Source organism: Anabrus simplex, chromosome 2 (genome assembly GCF_040414725.1).
Source record: "Anabrus simplex isolate iqAnaSimp1 chromosome 2, ASM4041472v1, whole genome shotgun sequence".
NCBI lineage: Eukaryota > Metazoa > Arthropoda > Insecta > Orthoptera > Tettigoniidae > Anabrus > Anabrus simplex.
Window position 1 is genome coordinate 912,602,381 of NC_090266.1, and position 19,977 is coordinate 912,622,357.

At 39.6% G+C, this 19,977-nt stretch overlaps 1 protein-coding gene across 2 annotated transcripts in view; it reads left to right on the forward strand.

Annotated features, from left to right (window-relative positions):
* Gart (trifunctional purine biosynthetic protein adenosine-3 Gart) overlaps window positions 1-19,977 on the forward strand; it is a 529,244-nt gene that overhangs the window by 366,081 nt on the left and 143,186 nt on the right. For both annotated transcript variants that reach the window (XM_067141687.2, XM_067141686.2), the window contains exon 10: window positions 16,258-16,480. In XM_067141687.2, the coding sequence (XP_066997788.2) occupies window positions 16,258-16,480 (223 nt within the window). The remainder of the gene's footprint in view (window positions 1-16,257; window positions 16,481-19,977) is intronic.

Sequence of the window (19,977 nt, forward strand, 5' to 3'; positions counted from 1 at the left end):
TAATGGTGTTACTTGTTCTAAAACCTATATTAAAGTTGTGTGTTTTGAAAAGATTAGTGATCTGATAAATTTTGATGTTGTTAAACGTAATGGTAGCAAACTTTATTTTGTAGAATCTCTAGCGAGATTGGTATTTGGTTGATCTTTAATTTTGTTGCCATTATTATCTGCTATTTTATAGATAATATTAATTTCCATTGGAGCCTCCATGGCTCAGGTGGCAGCACATCAGCCTCTCACTGCTGGGTTCTGTGGTTCAAATCCTGGTCACTTCATGTGAGATTGTGCTGGACAAAGCAGAGGCAGGACAGGTTTTTCTTCAGGTACTCCGGTTTTCTCTGTCATCTTTCATTCCAGCAATACTCACTAATATAATTTCATTTCATTAATCATTCATTAATCATTGCCCCAGAGGAGTGCACAGGCTTCGGCAGCTGGCACAATTCCCATCTTCGCCACTGGAAGGGGGCTTCATTCATTCCATTCCTGACCCGGTCAAATGGCTGGAAACTTGCTGTGGATTTTCATTTTCATTAATTTCCGTTCTGAAGTCCTTTTTGGAAGAGAGAAATGCTAAAGGCTCTATTAATTAAACTGGAGAAAGAAGCTTTCTTATGGGTTCTGGGGTGAAGTGAATCCTGTTTTATAGAGTTGACTGTCTGAGCCAGTTCTCTGTATATTGTATGATCGAGAAAATCATTGTAAAATAGAAGAGTAGCACTGAGCCCATCGTGTGTAAAATTTGCAAAGGTCAATTAACTCACTGAGAATTCAAACTAATTATAAACAGAGTCTTTTTTAAGGATGCGATCTCCACATGGTCCAGGTGCTTTGCAGGAAACAGACTTGGCAACACTTGGCTAGACTTGGCTTGGTATTTTGTCATGTGAACGCTTGATTTGATATTTCTACATAGTTAGTGCTTGGCTTCACTGGATTTGGTATTTTTGCATTGCAGACTTGACTTCATATTTTCATTGCTTCACTTCACTTGATATTTTTTACATCGTGAGGGGTTGACTTACGATTTTCAAATAGAATTGTGATGTGACTTAATACTATTCCCTCGCACAATGCTGGTACTTATTATTCTCATCTTTTATGGTGATGGTAGTTCTTATTGAATGTATATATGTGGTTAAAATGGGATGGTGATTTCATAACTGCTAAATTGTCAGTCGGAGGTTTGACCGCCTGAAGTCTGTATATACGTCAGTGAAATTGGGACAATGATTCCTAGCTGGTGATGTCTTGGAGTTGTATGTGTGTCTGGAAGGGGGGGATGACAAACTAACTTCTACAGAGGATTGTGGCAGTAGGGAGGTCCAGGACTCAGGGTTGAAGAAGAGTGTGTTATGTTAGGGATGCACGTAGTAAATAAGCGGCTTCCAATCTTAAGGTTGATTACAGTACCTTGTCCTTACTAGTTAGAATGTTGAGTGAATCTGAGTGATCTGTTATAATGAAATGAAATGAAATGAAATGGCGTATGGCTTTTAGTGCCGGGAGTGTCCAAGGACAAGTTCGGCTCGCCAGATGCAGGTCTTTTGATTTGACTCCCTGTTATAAGTAATATTACCATATGAGGTATGTACAGTGTAAATCTTTAAAGTGAAGGGTACAGATCTATTGTGTTGCTTGTCAAATGAGGGAGGAGGAAATGTAATCGTGTATTGTGAGTGCTGTTAGAATATTAGAATATTTAATAGTTAAACTTATGTTATATGGTGGAGTGGAAACCTGGCATGCTACCCAGATTCATTTTCAGAATTTAAATAGTGTCAGTTAAGGTTATGAGTAGAATTGGAGACTCGCCAGCACATGATCGTTGCCCTGGAACAAGAGGAGTACTCATGCTAGGCAAAACTCAATTATTCATATTTCTTTGATTACATATTAGAGTGGTGCCCAATTTTATTTCAAGTTTTCGTGATATGTTTGTTGAATTTAATTGTAAGAGTGGGGGAGGGGATTATTTTTCATTGTGCCCCAGTAAATAGTTGTTTCATTTTCTTCTAGTTAATGCCCTTTAGGTAGACAGATATTAATAGTTAAGTATGTTACAAAGAGCTAATAAATTTTAATATCCTATTGGGAATAGTTACACTGTAAGTAAAACTAGCTCCTTGCTTGCAGATTTTTTTGGTTCACTCTCATAGTCCTACTTCTGTTTGACAGGGTGTGGACTCCTTGGAAACAACTTCGTAAAACAAACTGGAATTTGATGATTGCTATCAATATTAATGGGGCTTTTGAAAGAAAGGAAATTGTACTGGCTGAGTCAGCAAAGTGGATTAATTTTGATCTGTTAGGAATTAATGATATTTGGGAATGAGAAATAATGAAGAGATAGATTATAAGGTGTTAAAAAAGGTAAGGGCAGCATGTGGAACGAGATTATTCGTTAGGAATACTGAAACACACAACGTAGCTTCCATTATACTGGGCGAGTTGGCCGTGTGGTTAGGGGCACGCAGCTGTGAGCTTGTACCCAGGAGATAGTGGGTTCGAACCCCACTGTTGGCAGCCCTGAAGATGGTTTTTCAGATGAAAAATACACCCACGGTGTCCCCTGCCTGTCATAAGAGGTAACTAAAAGGTAACGCCTCCCGCGGGTGGGGGGCGTAGACGTAGAATACACCCTCGGAATCCCCTGCCTGTCATAAGAGGCGACTGAAAGGGGCCACCATGGCGTGGACATGGATTGCGGTTTGGTATCATGTGTTGGACCCCCTGTGGTTGGGAGGAGCTGAATACATTCACAGGTAATCGCTACCTGTCGTAGAAGGCAACTAAAAGGATCATGTGGACATCGGTCCCCTCTTTATTTTTTATTATTATTATTATTTTTTTTTTTTTGTAGACCGATTCAAAGTTCTTGATCTGCGTGCTGCTTGGAGATGGACATCTTACGTATGCTTTTACGCTGGAATGCCCGCTGGTGACCCCGGGAAGCCTTCGGGTGGGAGCACCATGTACCCGTGCAGTAGTATCCGCCTGACAACACAGATGAATGCCGGAAGGACATATTATTATTAATTGTTTTTTCATTCTTTCTCTATGGGGTGCATGCTATTGTGGGTGATTGGAGGAAGGGAGTCCTAGTGCTCATTGCCTCAGTCATCGCGTATTAGGCATCGTCCAACATCGAACCCCGAGCAATACCTCCTATGACAAGGTGGGTATTGCCTTGGCTGCTTGGTTCAGCTACAGTGGCCCCTGATCAGAGTGGGTGGCATTCAGGGAAGATTATTTCAGGCATGGCTTCGAAACGTCTTCAGCCTGGCCAGCCCCCCACCGAAGTCTTTAACATTTTATTCTTTGAGGGGTTACACCCCGTGGGAACAAGCATGGTGTGAAATAATGGGATCCAGCTTCCCTAGGTTTCTGGTTGTTACCAGAAATGATGGGAGTGACTTCAAGCTGGCAAAGTCTATTTTGTTTAGTAGACACATAGAAGGTGTCTACGGTGAACTGGAAGATCTGAAAAAAATGCACAACGGTAGTTTGGTGCTAAAGACGCGTACTGCCATGCAAACTGATCGGTTGCTCAAGTGCGACCACTTTGGCGATATTCCCGTCAAAGTGGAAGAGCACAACACCTTGAATCTGGTTCGTGGAGTTATTCTCCACCGCGATCTCGTCTTGAACACTGATGATGAGTTGATGGAAGACATAAAGCATTGTGGCGTGACGCACTTCCGGCACATTACGCGCCAAGTCAATGGCGAAGATGTTGTGTTGTCCGTGTGACCAGAAAAAGTCAAGGTAACAACCTATTGCAGCGATGTGAGGCCATTGGCCCCGCCTCCCATCCGCTACTGACAACACCAGAGGTTCAGGCATATGGTATTTCGTTGCTCGAATCCGTCTATATGTGGTACATGTGGACTCACGGCGCGAAAGGGTGCACAACTCCTTACAGCTGCACTAACTGCCCTGGTCTTCATTCACCCCGAGATTAGAACTGTCTGGTATATCTCGGTGAGAAGAAGATCCAGGAGATGAAGACCCTGGATGGTCCTTCATAGCAGGAAGCATTCTATGAATGCACCCACCAAGACACTAGACTACACAAAGACAGCACAGAGTCTCCCAGGTTCGTCGTTTACATCTTTTAAATCTGTTACGATCGCTGCACCCAAAGTATAGATAAGAAAAGTGTTTTTCCACCAATCAATACACAATTTATTTTAAATAGATTAAACTAGTACCGGTTTCGGCTCTTTAACGGCCATCATCAGTTAGTACATGATTTGTTTCCAGCCATGAGACAATTCACAAGTTGTTATTGTATTAGACATCCGGATGTCTAATGGGGGATGGAAATGTATACAGTAGCATGTAATTAAAATATCAGTAGTCAAGGTAAAAAGTTACAATAAGTTAGAACATGAGTATGTAGGACCTATTAAAACATATGGGTCATAATATAAAACACTTAAAAAGTTTTAACACATTAAAATTTGGTAAGTATAGGTAGACACTTGTTAAAAAATTTTAGTTCATGTTACATAGGTTCCATTCTTCTATCTTCTGTGTAGTTCCTTTACTTTTATGTTATGTTGATTTTAGCTGTGTAGGGTAATCTTCGAGAAAGTTCTGAAGCTGGTATGCATCAATTGATATGGACCTTTGTCATGAAGAATTGTTTTTAATTTTTTTTTTTAATTCCAACTTGTGATGTACTCTGGTAAGTTTTAATATAGTAAACAGCAGGTCTTGAGTTTGAATTAGAAGTAATTGGTGGCAACACCTCTCTCGTCTACGTTTGTGGTTGTAGTCTGTAAAGATAAGGTAATATAAGTATACCGGTGGTGTGTGTATGAAGGAATGCCTGGTGTGTGTATGGAAAGAGTACTTACTTTAGTCGTTGTGGAAGTCTTGTGCCGATGTGTTTGAAGGCTTGTTGTGTTCTACTGCGAGTGCGTCTGGGGCTCATATTAGCTGTGGAGGGTAAGAAGGAGTGGCCGTTGGGGAAGTAGGGGCGGGGTCGGGCTTGTGATTCGTTGGTTTGTTGAAGCGTGTGTTTACTAGTTTGAGGTAATCATTCTTTAATGCCGGAATGGCTTTGTCAAAAATGATGCTGGGTTTTTCAGTAATATCAATAATGTTATGATTGGGGTTAGCGTATTGGTCTAAAGAAATGTAGAAATCTTCGGTTATGTTGAGCAGTGGGCCCTTGGAGTTTATGTTTAGTATCGTCATGTCGTTATTGATGTTTGTGAAACTATGCTTGGATTCTTCTACATGTTGGCCTATTGATGAGAAATGGTTATGTTTTACTGCATTTGTATGTTCATTGTAGCGGATGGTGAAGTTTCTGCCTGTACGTCCTATGTAACTTGTGTCACAGTTGTTACATTTGATACGGTAGACACCTGATTGGTTGTATTTATTGTTATTATTGACTGTTTTAGTGTTATGTATAATGTTGGTACTATTGTGTGTGGTTTTGAATGCTATTTTCATGTTGTGCTTCTTGAAAATATTAGTTATAGTATATATATATGGGTGTTGTTAAAGGTAAATAGGGCATAGTCTTTTTTGGGTTTGGTTGTTTTTGCTAATTTTGCTAGGTTGTGATTTTATTTTGTGAATGATTTTGTTGACCATTTCTTTGCTGTATCCGTTATGTTTAGCTATGTCGTGGATTAACTTCAATTCATTGTTTTGGTCTTCTGTTGTCATTGGGATGTTAAAAGCTCTATAAATCATACTATAATAGGCTGCTCTTTTTGTGTATTAGGATGAATGGAGTCATTTTTTATGGTATTTGAGGTGTGTGTGGGTTTCCTGTAGATCTTGTAACATAAGTGGTTGTCGTGTCTGGTTATTGTTAAGTCTAGGTAATTTAGTGTACGGTTATTTTCAGTTTCTTTGGTGAATTTAATTTGGGGATCTAGAGTGTTAAGTTTGTCTAGTATAGCTTGTGCGTCAGTGGATCTATTATCTAAAATTACGAAGATAATGTCAACAAATCTGCACCAAAAATGTATATTATCTATTTCTTTGATTGACATGTGTTCTAAGTAATCTATATATATTTCTGCTAATATTCTGGAGTCAGGAGACCCCATAGGTAGGCCTTGTTGCTGATAAATGGTATTGTGAAATCTGAAATAGTTATTGTTTACGGCGAATTCAAGTAAGTTTATGAATTCGTTTATTTCTAAGGTGCTCAAGTTGCTATTTTTTTTAGGTTAGATTCTATTATTTTTATTGTTTGTTTAACAGGAATGTTAGGGTACATATTTATTATGTCAAATGAAGCAAGGGTGTGGTGTTGTTCGATCTTTAGCTCTTTGGTTCTGTTGCAGAAATATATTGAATTTAGTATTGTTTTGTTTGCTAAAAATGTATAGTGCTTTTTAAAAATTTTTTGGATGAATTGCGATAATTTGTAGGTTGGACTGGCTCTATAGTTTATAATTGATCTCATAGGTACGTCTTCTTTATGTATTTTTGGGTAGGCTTTCGCGGACGGTAATTGAATCTGTTAATACGGAAAATGAAATTTATAAATAATAATACGGAAGCCAACCAGGCAAAACGTAAGGCATTTAAATATCAGAATTTGAAAATTAAACTAATGAACGCAACCAAAAGCATTGCCTTTTGAAGGAATGCCTTTCAAACAACTTAACACCAAAGTTTCTCCAGAAATACAATAATAATCACAGACTAACTGCTCAGACACGCAAAACACAAAACAGGACTAATGAAATTTGGTTAAAAGAAGAAATAAACTTCCTATATCGTAAGAAACAACACCTTAATAAGGAACTTTACTCAACACACCTGGAAGCATCCCATGAACTCCCACACAGCTATTGGAATTACTTTCAATGAATTTCCAGAGAAAAAATAGAAGACTTAGCCATAAAGAAACAAAACACACTAAACAAAAAACTGAAAACACTGAAACAACAACAAAGTAAACCAAAGCCACTAACCATAATCCAAAACAAAGATCCCTCTCTTTCTAACAAGAATTCCCAACATAAATTCCATCCGCCTATAAAAAATCTTACGCAAACCGTATTTGACGACGTAGAAACGGATATGTTGAGCAGGGGACCCAAACACAACTGGGGTAATGCATCATCCTACCAGAATATTATAACTACCATTACCGAAACAGAACTTGCTTTACAAAGGATCCGATATGACGTACGAGACGAAGTTAGACACGAAATCAGCAGAAAGATCGCGCAATACATCAATAACATTCACAATAATAACCTAAACATGAATACCACAAATAGATCGAACTTAAACAAACTTAAAAATAAAATAAAGCAGAACAATTTACTAGTAACGAAGGTCGACAAAGGCAACACTACGGTTATAATGGATAAAAATTAATACATAACAAAGACTAAAAAAATGTTTCCAAGACAATTCTTTTTCTATTAAACGCAGAGATCCAACCAATAACATACAAAGGAATTTAAAAATTTTACTTAAAAACACACACTTTCTTCTCACCGAAACTGAATCTGCTAAACTCATAACAATGAACCCCCAATTACCATCCGCGAAAGCCTACCCAAAAATACATAAAGAAGATGTACCTATAAGACCAATTATAAACTATAGAGCCAGTCCAACCTACAAATTATCACAATTCATCCAAAAAATTTTACAAATGCACTATACATTTTTAGCAAACAAAACAATACTAAACTCAATAGATTTCTGCAACAGAACCAAAGAGCTAAAGATCGAACAACACCACACCCTTGCTTCATTTGACATAATAAATATGTACCCTAACATTCCTGTTAAACAAACAATCAAAATAATAGAATCTAACCTAAAAAATACTAGCAAGTTGAGCACCTTAGAAATAAACGAATTCATGAACTTACTTGAATTCGCTGTAAACAATAACTATTTCAGATTTCCAATACCATTTATCAGCAACAAGGCCTACCTATGGGGTCCCCTGCCTCCGGAATATTAGCAGAAATATATATAGATTACTTAGACCGGGCGAGTTGGCCGTGCGCGTAGAGGCGCGCGGCTGTGAGCTTGCATCCGGGAGATAGTAGGTTCGAATCCCACTATCGGCAGCCCTGAAAATGGTTTTCCGTGGTTTCCCATTTTCACACCAGGCAAATGCTGGGGCTGTACCTTAATTAAGGCCACGGCCGCTTCCTTCCAACTCCTAGGCCTTTCCTATCCCATCGTCGCCATAAGACCTATCTGTATCGGTGCGATGTAAAGCCCCTAGCAAAAAAAAAAAAAAAGATTACTTAGAACACATGTCAATCAAAGAAATAGATAATATACATTTTTGGTGCAGATTTGTTGACGATATCTTCGTAATTTTAGATAATAGATCCACTGACGCACAAGCTATACTAGACAAACTTAACACTCTAGATCCCCAAATTAAATTTACCAAAGAAACTGAAAATAACCGTACACTAAATTACCTAGACTTAACAATAACCAGACACGACAACCACTTATGTTACAAGATCTACAGGAAACCCACACACACCTCAAATACCATAAAAAATGACTCCATTCATCCTAATACACAAAAAAGAGCAGCCTATTATAGTATGATTTATAGAGCTTTTAACATCCCAATGACAACAGAAGACCAAAACAATGAATTGAAGTTAATCCACGACATAGCTAAACATAACGGATACAGCAAAGAAATGGTCAACAAAATCATTCACAAAATAAAATCACAACCTAGCAAAATTAGCAAAAGCAACCAAACCCAAAAAAGACTATGCCCTATTTACCTTTAACAACACCCATATATATATACTATAACTAATATTTTCAAGAAGCACAACGTGAAAATAGCATTCAAAACCACACACAATAGTACCAACATTATACATAACACTAAAACAGTCAATAATAACAATAAATACAACCAATCAGGTGTCTACCGTATCAAATGTAACAACTGTGACACAAGTTACATAGGACGTACAGGCAGAAACTTCACCATCCGCTACAATGAACATATAAATGCAGTAAAACATAACCATTTCTCATCAATAGGCCAACATGTAGATGAATCCAAGCATAGTTTCACAAACATCAATAACGACATGACAATACTAAACATAAACTCCAAGGGCCCACTGCTCAACATAACCGAAGATTTCTACATTTCTTTAGACCAATACGCTAACCCCAATCATAACATTAATGATATTACTGAAAAAAACCAGCATAATTTTTGACAAAGCCATTCTGGCATTAAAGAATGATTATCTCAAAATAGTAAACACACGCTCCAACAAACCAACGAATCACAAGCCCGACCCCGCCCCTACTTCCCCAACGGCCACTCCTTCTTCCCCTCCACAGCTAATATGAGCCCCAGACGCACTCGCAGTAGAACACAAGCCTTCAAACACATCGGCACAAGACTTCCACAACAACTAAAGTAAGTACTCTTTCCATACACACACCAGGCATTCCTTCATGCACACACCACCGGTATACTTATATTACCTTATCTTTACAGACTACAACCACAGACGTAGACGAGAGAGGTGTTGCCACCAACTACTTCTAATTCAAACTCAAGACCTGCTGTTTACTATATTAAAACTTACCAGATACATCACAAGTTGGAATTTAAAAAAAAAATTTAAAAAATTCTTCATGACAAAGGTCCATATCAATTGATGCATACCAGCTTCAGAACTTTCTCGAAGATTACCCTACACAGCTAAAATCAACATAACATAAAAGTAAAGGAACTACACAGAAGATAGAAGAATGGAACCTATGTAACATGAACTAAAAATTTTTAACAAGTGTCTACCTATACTTACCAAATTTTAATGTGTTAACTTTTTAGGTGTTTTATATTATGACCCATATGTTTTAATAGGTCCTACATACTCATGTTCTAACTTATTGTAACTTTTTACCTTGACTACTGATATTTTAATTACATGCTACTGTAATCCCCCATTAGACATCCGGATGTCTAATACAATAACAACTTGTGAATTGTCTCATGGCTGGAAACAAATCATGTACTAGCTGATGATGGCCGTTAAAGAGCCGAAACCGGTACTAGTTTAATCTATTTAAAGTAAATTGTGTATTGATTGGTGGAAAAACACTTTTCTTATCTATACTTTGAATCTGTCAATACGGAAAATGAAATTTATAAATAATAAAACGCTGCACCCAAGGCGGCTGTTGCTCCTGCGAGCAAAGCCGCAAAGAGTAAATGCCCAAAGGTGGGGACCACCCCACCTTCAACCACAAATAAGTCTGCCAGCTGGGACTCCTAAGCCGGAAAATATCTCCCAGTTCTTCTAAACAAGAAAAGGAGGCAGAGAAGCGGAGCGCCTTTACCAGGTGCTCCCGCACTTCTCCTGCAAACGGGAAATCGTGCCCTTCATCTGAAGGGTATGAATCAGCACCAGCAGGTATGCCTCCTCCTAAACCTGTGTGCTTCCCTCTTAGGATGAAATCCCGCCCTCAAAATAAGTTGAAAATCTGGGTGTCAGTCCCCTCGTCCTCTACATCTACGGATGTTTATGTTAGTGCTTAGGTTTTAAGTATAACCTAACACTCTTCCCTTTTAGTCCATACTGTGGTTATGATAGGCATCTTGCTGAGCTGCACCAGCTAATTAGTGAGTATTCGGCGAGTATTGTCAGCATGGAGGAAACTAATCTCAGACCAGGTCATCATACGGTCTTGAGAAATTTTTGAATATACTCGATAGAACGACATTATGCCAATCGGGCTTCCAGTGACGTTGGCATTTTTGTCCGTTCTGATACCTAGAGTGAAGAGGTTCCACTAAGAACCCCGCTGGAAGCTGTAGCAGTTCGCGTTCCGCTGCCTGTCAAAGCAACAATGTGTAATATTTATTTTCCACCAGGCCAACTTCTTAATATAAATGATGCATCTGATCTCGTAGATGAGCTTCCACCTCCATTCCTCCTATTGGGCGATTTTAATACTCATCACCCTATGTGGGGCTCTGAAACGCCTTGCCCCAGGGAAGGGGAGTTGGAAACGTTAGTAAGAGAGCTGGATTTTTGTACCTTGAATACAGGTGAACCAACTCATTTCAGTGTACGTTATGGCACATACTCTTGCATAGACATCACTCTATGCAGGCGATCGCTGGTTCCCCTATTCCGGTGAAATACACGCGATCTCTGTGACAGTGACCATTTTCCCATTTTTTTACTTTGTTGAATCAGAAATCCGTCGACGCTCCTCCTTGATGGATTTTTAAACATGCTGATTGGCCAAAGTTCACGCCACTAGCTGCCTTTAACTACGTGACCAGGCAGAGCATAGACGGCGATATCAATTACGTAACACAAGTTATTCTTGCTGCTGCTGCTGAGGAGTCCATTCCATCCTTTTCAGGGACTCCTTGCCGAAAACTCGTTCTTTGGTGGAACAAAGAAACTGTAGCGGCTACCAAAGAATGCCGTCGCTCTCATAAACGCTATCATAGGCAGCGTACTGTGGCCAATTTGGTAACATTTAAAAAACTCCGTGCTAAGGTGCGAGTTGTTATTCGACTGAGTAAGAAAGCTTCGTGGGAGAGATGTATCGTCTGCCGTCACATACTCCGTCATCTCAAGTGTGGACTAAACTTTGACATATTTCAGGTATCCAAGGATCATCTTCAGTGCCAGGAATTTCCATTGCAGGCAGTATCGTCACTGAACCGCTCTCGATTGCTAACCATCTAGCCAGTCATTTTGCGGATATGTCTGGCTTCGGGAATTACAATCGTGATTTCCTTGCTCTGAAGTAGGAGGCAGAACTTCATCACCTCAGTTTTTCCACTCAAGCTTCAGAGGACTATAATGTGCCCTTTACGGAGTGTGAACTCCGCAGCGCCTTGGCGCTTTGCAGTGACACTTCTGCCGGACCAGATGTCGAAACAGGTTAGTGAAGATAGTCTGTTATATCTCCTTCGTGTGTTAAACCGAATCTGGATAGAGGGTGAGTTTCCATCTAAGTGGCGAGAGGACATAGTAATTCCTGTCCTCAAGCCTGACAAAAATCCTAAGTATGCATGAAGTTACAGACCTATTTGTCTTACTAACTGTTTGTGTAAGCTATTTGAGACAATGGTAAATCGCCGACTTGTGTGGTGTCTGGAGAAAAAAAGGACTTGTCCGAGTACCAGTGTAGTTTTCGAGCCGCTCGCTCGACCACTGACCACTTGGTACACCTGGAGAGTTGTTTACATCATTCGAATTCATCATTTGGTGGCTGTTTTCTTTGACTTAGAAAAGGCCTATGACACCACATGGCGATTTGTATCCTTTCGGTCCTGCATCAGTGGAGATTCCGAGGTAACTTGCCGGTATTTATATCAAATTTCTTGTCCCTCCGTCTATTCAGTGTATGAGTGGGAGGGTATAGTATCGAAGGTACACCTGCTCCGTACGCTTAAAACTAGTGCCTTGTATAAGGCCCTTTGCAGCATAAACTTTGAAACTACTAGTACAAGAAGTCTGGACATTTTTTGACAGATGTCTCTACTATCAACTTCGGTAGTGCCCTCTGGGGTGAAGATGAACTATTAAAATTCAAGAGTAATTTTGTATGTTAAGATTTCCTAAACTGGAATGTTTAGTGTTTGTTTTTGATGTTCAAAAGTTATCAACACTTCTATCTCTTCCTGCCAGCTTAAGGCATTGGCCAGTCAGAAATTCTGTACATTTATTTATTCACCAACGATAAAATTTTGATATTTATTTGATTATCCAATGAGAATACAGAGTGTGTCAGGGCCTTGGTGCAGTGTTTTCTGCAACCTTCCCCTCTGCTATAAAAGCTGGCACTTTTCAGATCAGGTTGTTTTAGCGATCGCTCCTGTCTAGAGTGTGTTCGTAACGGAGGTGGGGGCCGCCTCATCCATCTTCGGGAGGTCCACCAGTTCAAGGTAATGACAGATCTTGTTTAACACATGATAGTCTTTCAAAGCTAGCTCGAGGTGAAGGTTACAAATCTTTAGCAATGTAACTTATTTTCTAAAATGTAAATTTCAAACAAGCCGAAATAACTTAACCGAAATCAGGGAATAGAGGGTTAGGTACCCTCTTGTATTCCCTCTCAACTTGATTTTGAGATGACTATGATTTTGTAACCCTTTTCTATCTTGTAATTTCTGTAACATAAATATTTTTCTCCATCTAGTCACCTCCGTTGTATAGGCTTAGCCTCTGTAACATCAGGCCATAAGCAGAAATAGGGTTTTATGTATTTAATGTCAATTTTAAGGAGTGCGAGTGTTCACCTCCTCACCATCTTGGTTTCTGGGCCAGTAAATTTAACCTTTTGTTTTTACCAAAGGCCTTGTAGAATGGGTAATTGTTACCCCTGTTAAACTCTATTTCATTCTTTTCATGTTAAAGATACCAGATTGTTGAGCATATAAGACAGTGAAGACTCTTTAATTTTGTTAAATGTAGGTTGTGCCTGGATAGGCCTGGAAGGTGTAAATTGATAGAGCAAAGATGCTCTTCCTGTTGGTGCAAAAGAAATTGGGAGATCCGTCTCCTTGACTGTTGATTGAAAGGAGCAATAGGGCTCAGGTAAAATTGTTATTAGGGAGCTTCAAGGTCAAGTTTGCTAATTTGTTATTAGTTGATTGTTCTGATTTTCTAAAATTGTTGCCTTAGCTTATGAGCTAAAATTTTGCACCTGAATTTTGTAAAGTCTAACTTTTGAAAAGAACCCAAAAAGATATAAGGAAGAAATATAGCTCGAATTTTAAAGTTTTAAATAGATTTTCTGACTCTTCTATATCCACCCATTCATGCCCGCACGTTCTTTCACCTCTGCTGTCCACAATATCTCCGTAACAGGCATATTCGCAACACCATGTTCAGGAAAATGGAGTCCCACAGGGATCAGTTCTTAGTGTCAATCTGTTCGCGATTGCCATAAACGGTATTGTCGCTGCTGGTGGTTCAGCAGTAATACCGTCGCTCTATGTGGACAATTTTGCCCTGCATTTTAGCTCGCACAATATGACAGTTGCAGAGTGACAATTACAGCAAGCTATTAGGAGAATGAAACAGTGGACTTTAGAACGTGGCTTTCGGTTTTCAACCACAAAGACCTCTGTTGTACACTTTTGCAAGAAATGTACTCTTCACTCGCATCGTGAGCTTTATTTAGGGAACGTTGCTCTTCCTGTAGTTAATACCAATATAGTTGGTTTGCTATTGGACACAATAAATTTTCAAGCTAACTAATTCGTGGTTGCCAGCGTTTCGCCCCAGTGTGCTAAGTTGGGTCTAAACGGTATGCACTAGCCATGCTTCTTGGTAGGTGTGCTATTTACCAACTGATGAGCCCAACTTAGCACACTGGGGTGAAACGCTGGCAACCAGGAATGAGTTAGCTTGAAACTTTGTGGTGTCCAATAGCGGACCAACTATATTGGTATTTTAAATTTACTCATTCGGAACAAATATTTCAGGTTCCCTATGGGAATCAACATCTATACCTTCCCGTAGTTGACACTTATCGATTCTTGGCCTCCTTTTCAATAGCAAATTATCGTGGGAGCCAGATGTGCGGCATTTAAAAGTGGAATGTACTAAGAAGTGGAATATTTTGAAGTTTCTTAGTGGCACTACCTGGTGGGGCAGATCGCACGGTGTTCCTACGATTTTATAGGGCACACATTTTATCCAGGTTAGACTTCGGTAGTGCAGCATATAAATCAGCAAGGCAAAGCGTCCTTGTGAAATTGAATTGCATCCACCACAGCGGGGTTAGGTTGGTAATGGGAGCTTTTCGTACAAACCCCATTGCTAACCTGCTCGCTGAATCTGGTGTGCCCGCCTGTACACCTGAGGCGCTAGCAAATGTTTCTGTCCTATGCTGCAAATTTGCGACAGATGCCACTTCACCCAAGCTATCATTGTGTATTCCACATTGGAAACCATCGTTTAAACGGATGGTTCGATGGCAGAAACTAAAGTGGGCTGTGCATTCGCTAGCATTTTACTGAACATTAGGCATTGCAAATTACATCCATTGATTGTTTTAAGCTCACAAACGTTGTTCATTATCATTTGTTTAAAATTCTAGTCACTGGATACATTTTAAAATTTTAATTTATCATATCATATCGTCCATCTCGTTCCATTAGGGGCCGATGACCTTAGATGTTGGCCCGCCGGGCTGAGTGGCTCAGACAGTTGAGGTGCTGGCCTTCTGACCCCAACTTGGCAGGTTCGATCCTGGCTCAGTCCGGTGGTATTTGAAGGCGCTCAAATACGTCAGCCTCATTTCGGTAGATTTACTGGCACGTAAAAGAACTCCTGCGGGACAAAATTCTGGCACCTCGGCGTCTCCGAAAACCGTAAAAGCGTAGTTAGTGGGATGTAAAGCAAATAGCATTAATTAATTAGATGTTGGCCCCTTTAAACTACAAGCATCACCATCATCATCAAGTGACAGCAGCAAACCCTGTGATATTTACTACAAGGCAAAGGGTGCAAAAGGTTACATAAAATGTTACTCAGAGCGTAAAGAAACTTTTCCCAGGCAATTTATGGTTATCACTGGATATTGTTATAATGGGAATCTAACTATTTGTCATGTTGCTCAAAAGATCAAAATTAACTTCCTTTATCATCAAACTGAAGTCCTGACTCCAGTTTACTGCACTGAGATCTGAGCAGTATATGGTACACAGTGTGGATGCATCAAGATAAGGCATCAAGTCATACATCCGGTTTGACATTATTCTTATAGAGAATGAAACGAGAAATGGGAATACATGCTATACCTTTCAGTGACATTCTTGTGAAATCACCTGCTGTTTGGACTTCCGAAAAGCGCATTGCATAACGGGCATCCTTGTACAGGAAGGCTTATGGGAAGCCTGTAAGGTGGAGTGGGAACATCTTAAGTGGTAAGTGAGGTGCAGAGCTATAGCTCACTTGAAGGGACATCAGATAGAGCACAATCGATGGTGGAGATGTGGCTTTTCCCAAGCTAAGACCCTAGTGCAATTTTTTACCAGGGCTCGGAAACAATCTCGGTTTGATTTTAATATGTCCAAAGCCGTGATGTTGTATGTCTAAACATGATCCAGTAACATTCCATGATTAACATTATCAGATGCTTTTCACAGACAATTCCTTTTGACCATTTTATGCTATCAAGAGGTTCAAGAAGAGTTTCATAGAATTAAGCGAATGTGGTTAATAAATTAAATCTCAATGCATTTTCCTTTTCTCTCCTTGACAGATCTATACTGACAAAAGGATGCATGACGTATAAGGACAGTGGTGTGGATATTGTGGCTGGGGACACTCTAGTGAGCCAGATCAAACCATCTGCTGCAGCCACCTATCGAAGTGGCATAGTGGAAGGTATAGGAAGCTTTGGTGGTCTCTTTGACCCAGCAGCTGCTGGCTACAAAGACCCACTCTTGGTTTCGGGTACAGATGGTGTTGGCACCAAACTGAAGGTAAGTCAACTGTCAGTACCGATATTGAAGAACTCTATTTTAATGTTGACTGAAAGATGGAGCATGTACTGTTTTTCTTTTATCTTTTTCTTTGGAACATGATATACCTTCCAGTATCCCTTTTTATTTATTTTATAGATACACTGCTTCCAGTGTGAACTTATATTTCTAATAAGATTCTTCAAAATTGGCTTTAAAAATTAAAGCTTTTGGAACATTATTTTAGAAGATTACAGAAGAATTATGTTTCATACTGAAATTCACCTCTTATTATGTATTTTTCCTTATCAAAAATATTCTATGAAATTAAAGGCATTGTTGCATACTTATTGAGTTATGACTATCAACAATCACAATTGATCACCACTGATAGGCATTTAAGGTTGTTACTCAGGTGACAAATTCCCTGTCATTTGTTTATTTTGTCTTTTCTTACATTATTTCAAAGAACTTGGAACTTTATCGAACATCTCCCTTAGTAAGTTATTCCAGTCCCTTTTCCTCTTCTAACGAACAAGTATTTGTCTCAATTTCTCCTCTTGAATTCTAAATTTATCTAGTTTCCTAGTTTTAAAAACTCCATTCAAGCTTACTTGCTTACTGGTGTATTCTATGTCATCTCCCCACTGATAGCTGGGAACATACCACTTGGTCGAGCAACTCTTCTCCTTACTCCCAAGTTTCGCAGCCCAAAGTTAGCAACAATTTTTTTACACTATACTTTCGACAGAAATCACCCAAAACAAATTGTGCTGCTTTTCTTTGGATCTTTTCCAGTTCTTGAATAAAGTAATGCTGGTGAGGGTCCCATACACTGGAACTATATACTCTAATTAGGGTCTTACCAGTGACTTATACACCCTCTCCTTTACATCCTTACTGCAACCCCTAAATACCCTCATAACCATATCAAGAAATCTGTTACCTGTCTTTATAATTCCGCTTATGTGACTACCCCAATGAAGATCCTTCCTTCATGTGTTCTTATGTAAAAGCAGCTAGAACAGACCTGAAACTTTGAACCAACTTGGCTCAGGATTTTAAAGTGCAAATTACTGTACATAGGCAATGAAATGAAAGCTATAATTTTGTGCCGTTAACTGCGGAAATCTCTAAAAAAAAATTTTTCACTCAAGTTTATGCAATGGAATTTGGAGAAAAGTACTCTGAAGGAGAGATGTCTTTGCTCTCAACAAAGGGCATGCAAAATCTTTAAAACATGTGTTTAGTTGATTAAACATATTCACATGCAGATAGAAGTCGTAAATCGTAAATAAGCCATGTTCAGTATGAGCATGGTGATCGACAGTTTCAAAGTTAATTCTGCAGAAGAAAGTTTGAGGTTATCGAAATTTTCATCAATTATTCATTTTGTAAATTACTAATTTATTGTGTGGGTCTGTGTGTGTCGGCTTGCGGTACACTGTGTGTCACAAGATTAAATCGTCTTTGTCAATTTACAAAGGAAATTTGAAGGAAAAAATTATTTCATCTTAGTGAAATTGTCACATATTCCCCTGCGAACTATGTGACCTTGCTGCGGTGGGGAGGCTTGCGTGTCCCAATGAAGCAGATAGCCAAGTCGCAGGTGCAACCACATCGAATGGGTATCTGTCGAGAGACCAGACTAACAAATTGTTCATCGAAAGTGGCGTAGCAGCCTTTCGGAAGTTGCAAGGGCGGCAGTCTAGATGATTGACTGGTAGGGCCCTGTAATAATACTCAACGTGGCTTTGACTGATAGGGCTTTGTAATAATACTCAGCATGGCTTAGCTGTGTTGATACTGCTACATGGCTGAAAGCAACGGGAAACTACAGCCGTAACTAACTCCCAAGGACATGCAGCTCTCTCTCTATGAATGATGTAATGGTGATTGCTTCCTCCCGGGTAAAATATTCCGGAGGTAAAATAGTCCCCCATTCGGATCTCCGGGTGGGGACTACACGAGAGGGGGCAATCATCAGGAAGATGGATACTGACATTCTGTGAGTTGGAGCGTGGAATGTTAGAAGTTTGAGTCAATGTGGTAGGTTAAAGAATCTGAAAAGGGAGATGGATAGATTAAAGTTAGATGCAGTTCATATAAGTGAAACACGTTGGCAGGAAGAGCAGGATTTTTGATCTGGCGATCACAGGATTATCAACACAAAATCAAACAGGGGAAATGCAGGAGTTGGTCTAATAATGAATAAGAAAATAGGGCAGCGGGTAAGCTACTACGACCAGCATAGTGAAAGGATTATTGTTGTCAGGATAGACACCAAACCAATGTCCACCACAATAGCGCAAGTCTATATGCCCACTAGTTCAGCAGATGATGAAGAAATCAAAATAATGTATGTTTTTTTTTTTTGTTTTCTTTTTTTTTTTGCTAGTTCTTTACGTCGCACCGACACAGAGAGGTCTTATGGCGATGATGGGACAAGGAAGGGCTAGGAGTGATAAGGATGCGGCCGTGGCCTTAATTAAGGTACAACCCCACCATTTGCCTGGTGTGAAAATGGGAAACCACGGAAAACCATTTTCAGGGCTGTCGACAGTGGGGTTCGAACCTACTATCCCCCGAATACTGGATATTGGCCGCACTTAAGCAACTGCAGCTATCGAGGTAGAAAATTTAATACAATATGTAAAAGGTGATGAGAATTTCATTGTGATAGGAGATTGGAATGCAGTAGCGGGCCAAGGAAGAGAAGGTAATACAGTAGAAGAATTCAGATTGGAACAAAGGAATGGAAGAGGAAGTTGGCTGGTTGAATTCTGCACTGATCATAATTTAGTTCTTGCTAATACTTGGGTTCAAACACCACAAATAATGGCTGTATATCTGGATGAGACCTGGAGACACTGGAAGGTATCAAGTAGACTTCATTATGATTAGGTAGAGATTCAGAAACCAGGTGTTGGATTGCAAAACTTTCCCGGGAGCAGGCGTGGACTCGGACCACAACTTGTTAGTCATGAAATGCCATCTGAATTTGAAGAAATTGAAGAAAGGAAGGAATGCAAGGAGATGGGATCTTGACAAATTGAAAGAAAAGAGTGTAAGGAACATGTTGCACAAGGACTAAGTAAAAAGGCTGAAGAAAACACAATAGAGGAAGAATGGACAGTCGTGAAGAATGAGGTCTCTAGGGCTGCTGAAGAAATGCTAGGATGAAAGGAAAGATCAACTAAGAATCAGTGGATAACTCAGGATATTCTGGAACTTATTGCTGAATGACGAAAGTAAAAGAATACAAAAAATGAAGAGGGCAGAAAAGAATACAGGCAATTAAAGAATGAAGTGGATAGAAAGTGCAGGACAGCTAAGGAAGAATGGCTGAAGGAGAAGTGCAAGGATGTTGAAGGTTGTATGGTCGTAGGAAAGGTAGATGCTGCATACAGGAAAATCAAGGAAACCTTTGGAGAAAGGAAATCGAGGTGTATGAATATTAAGAGCGCAGATGGGGAAATACTTCTAGAGAAAGAAAACAAGGCGGCTCTGGAACAAGA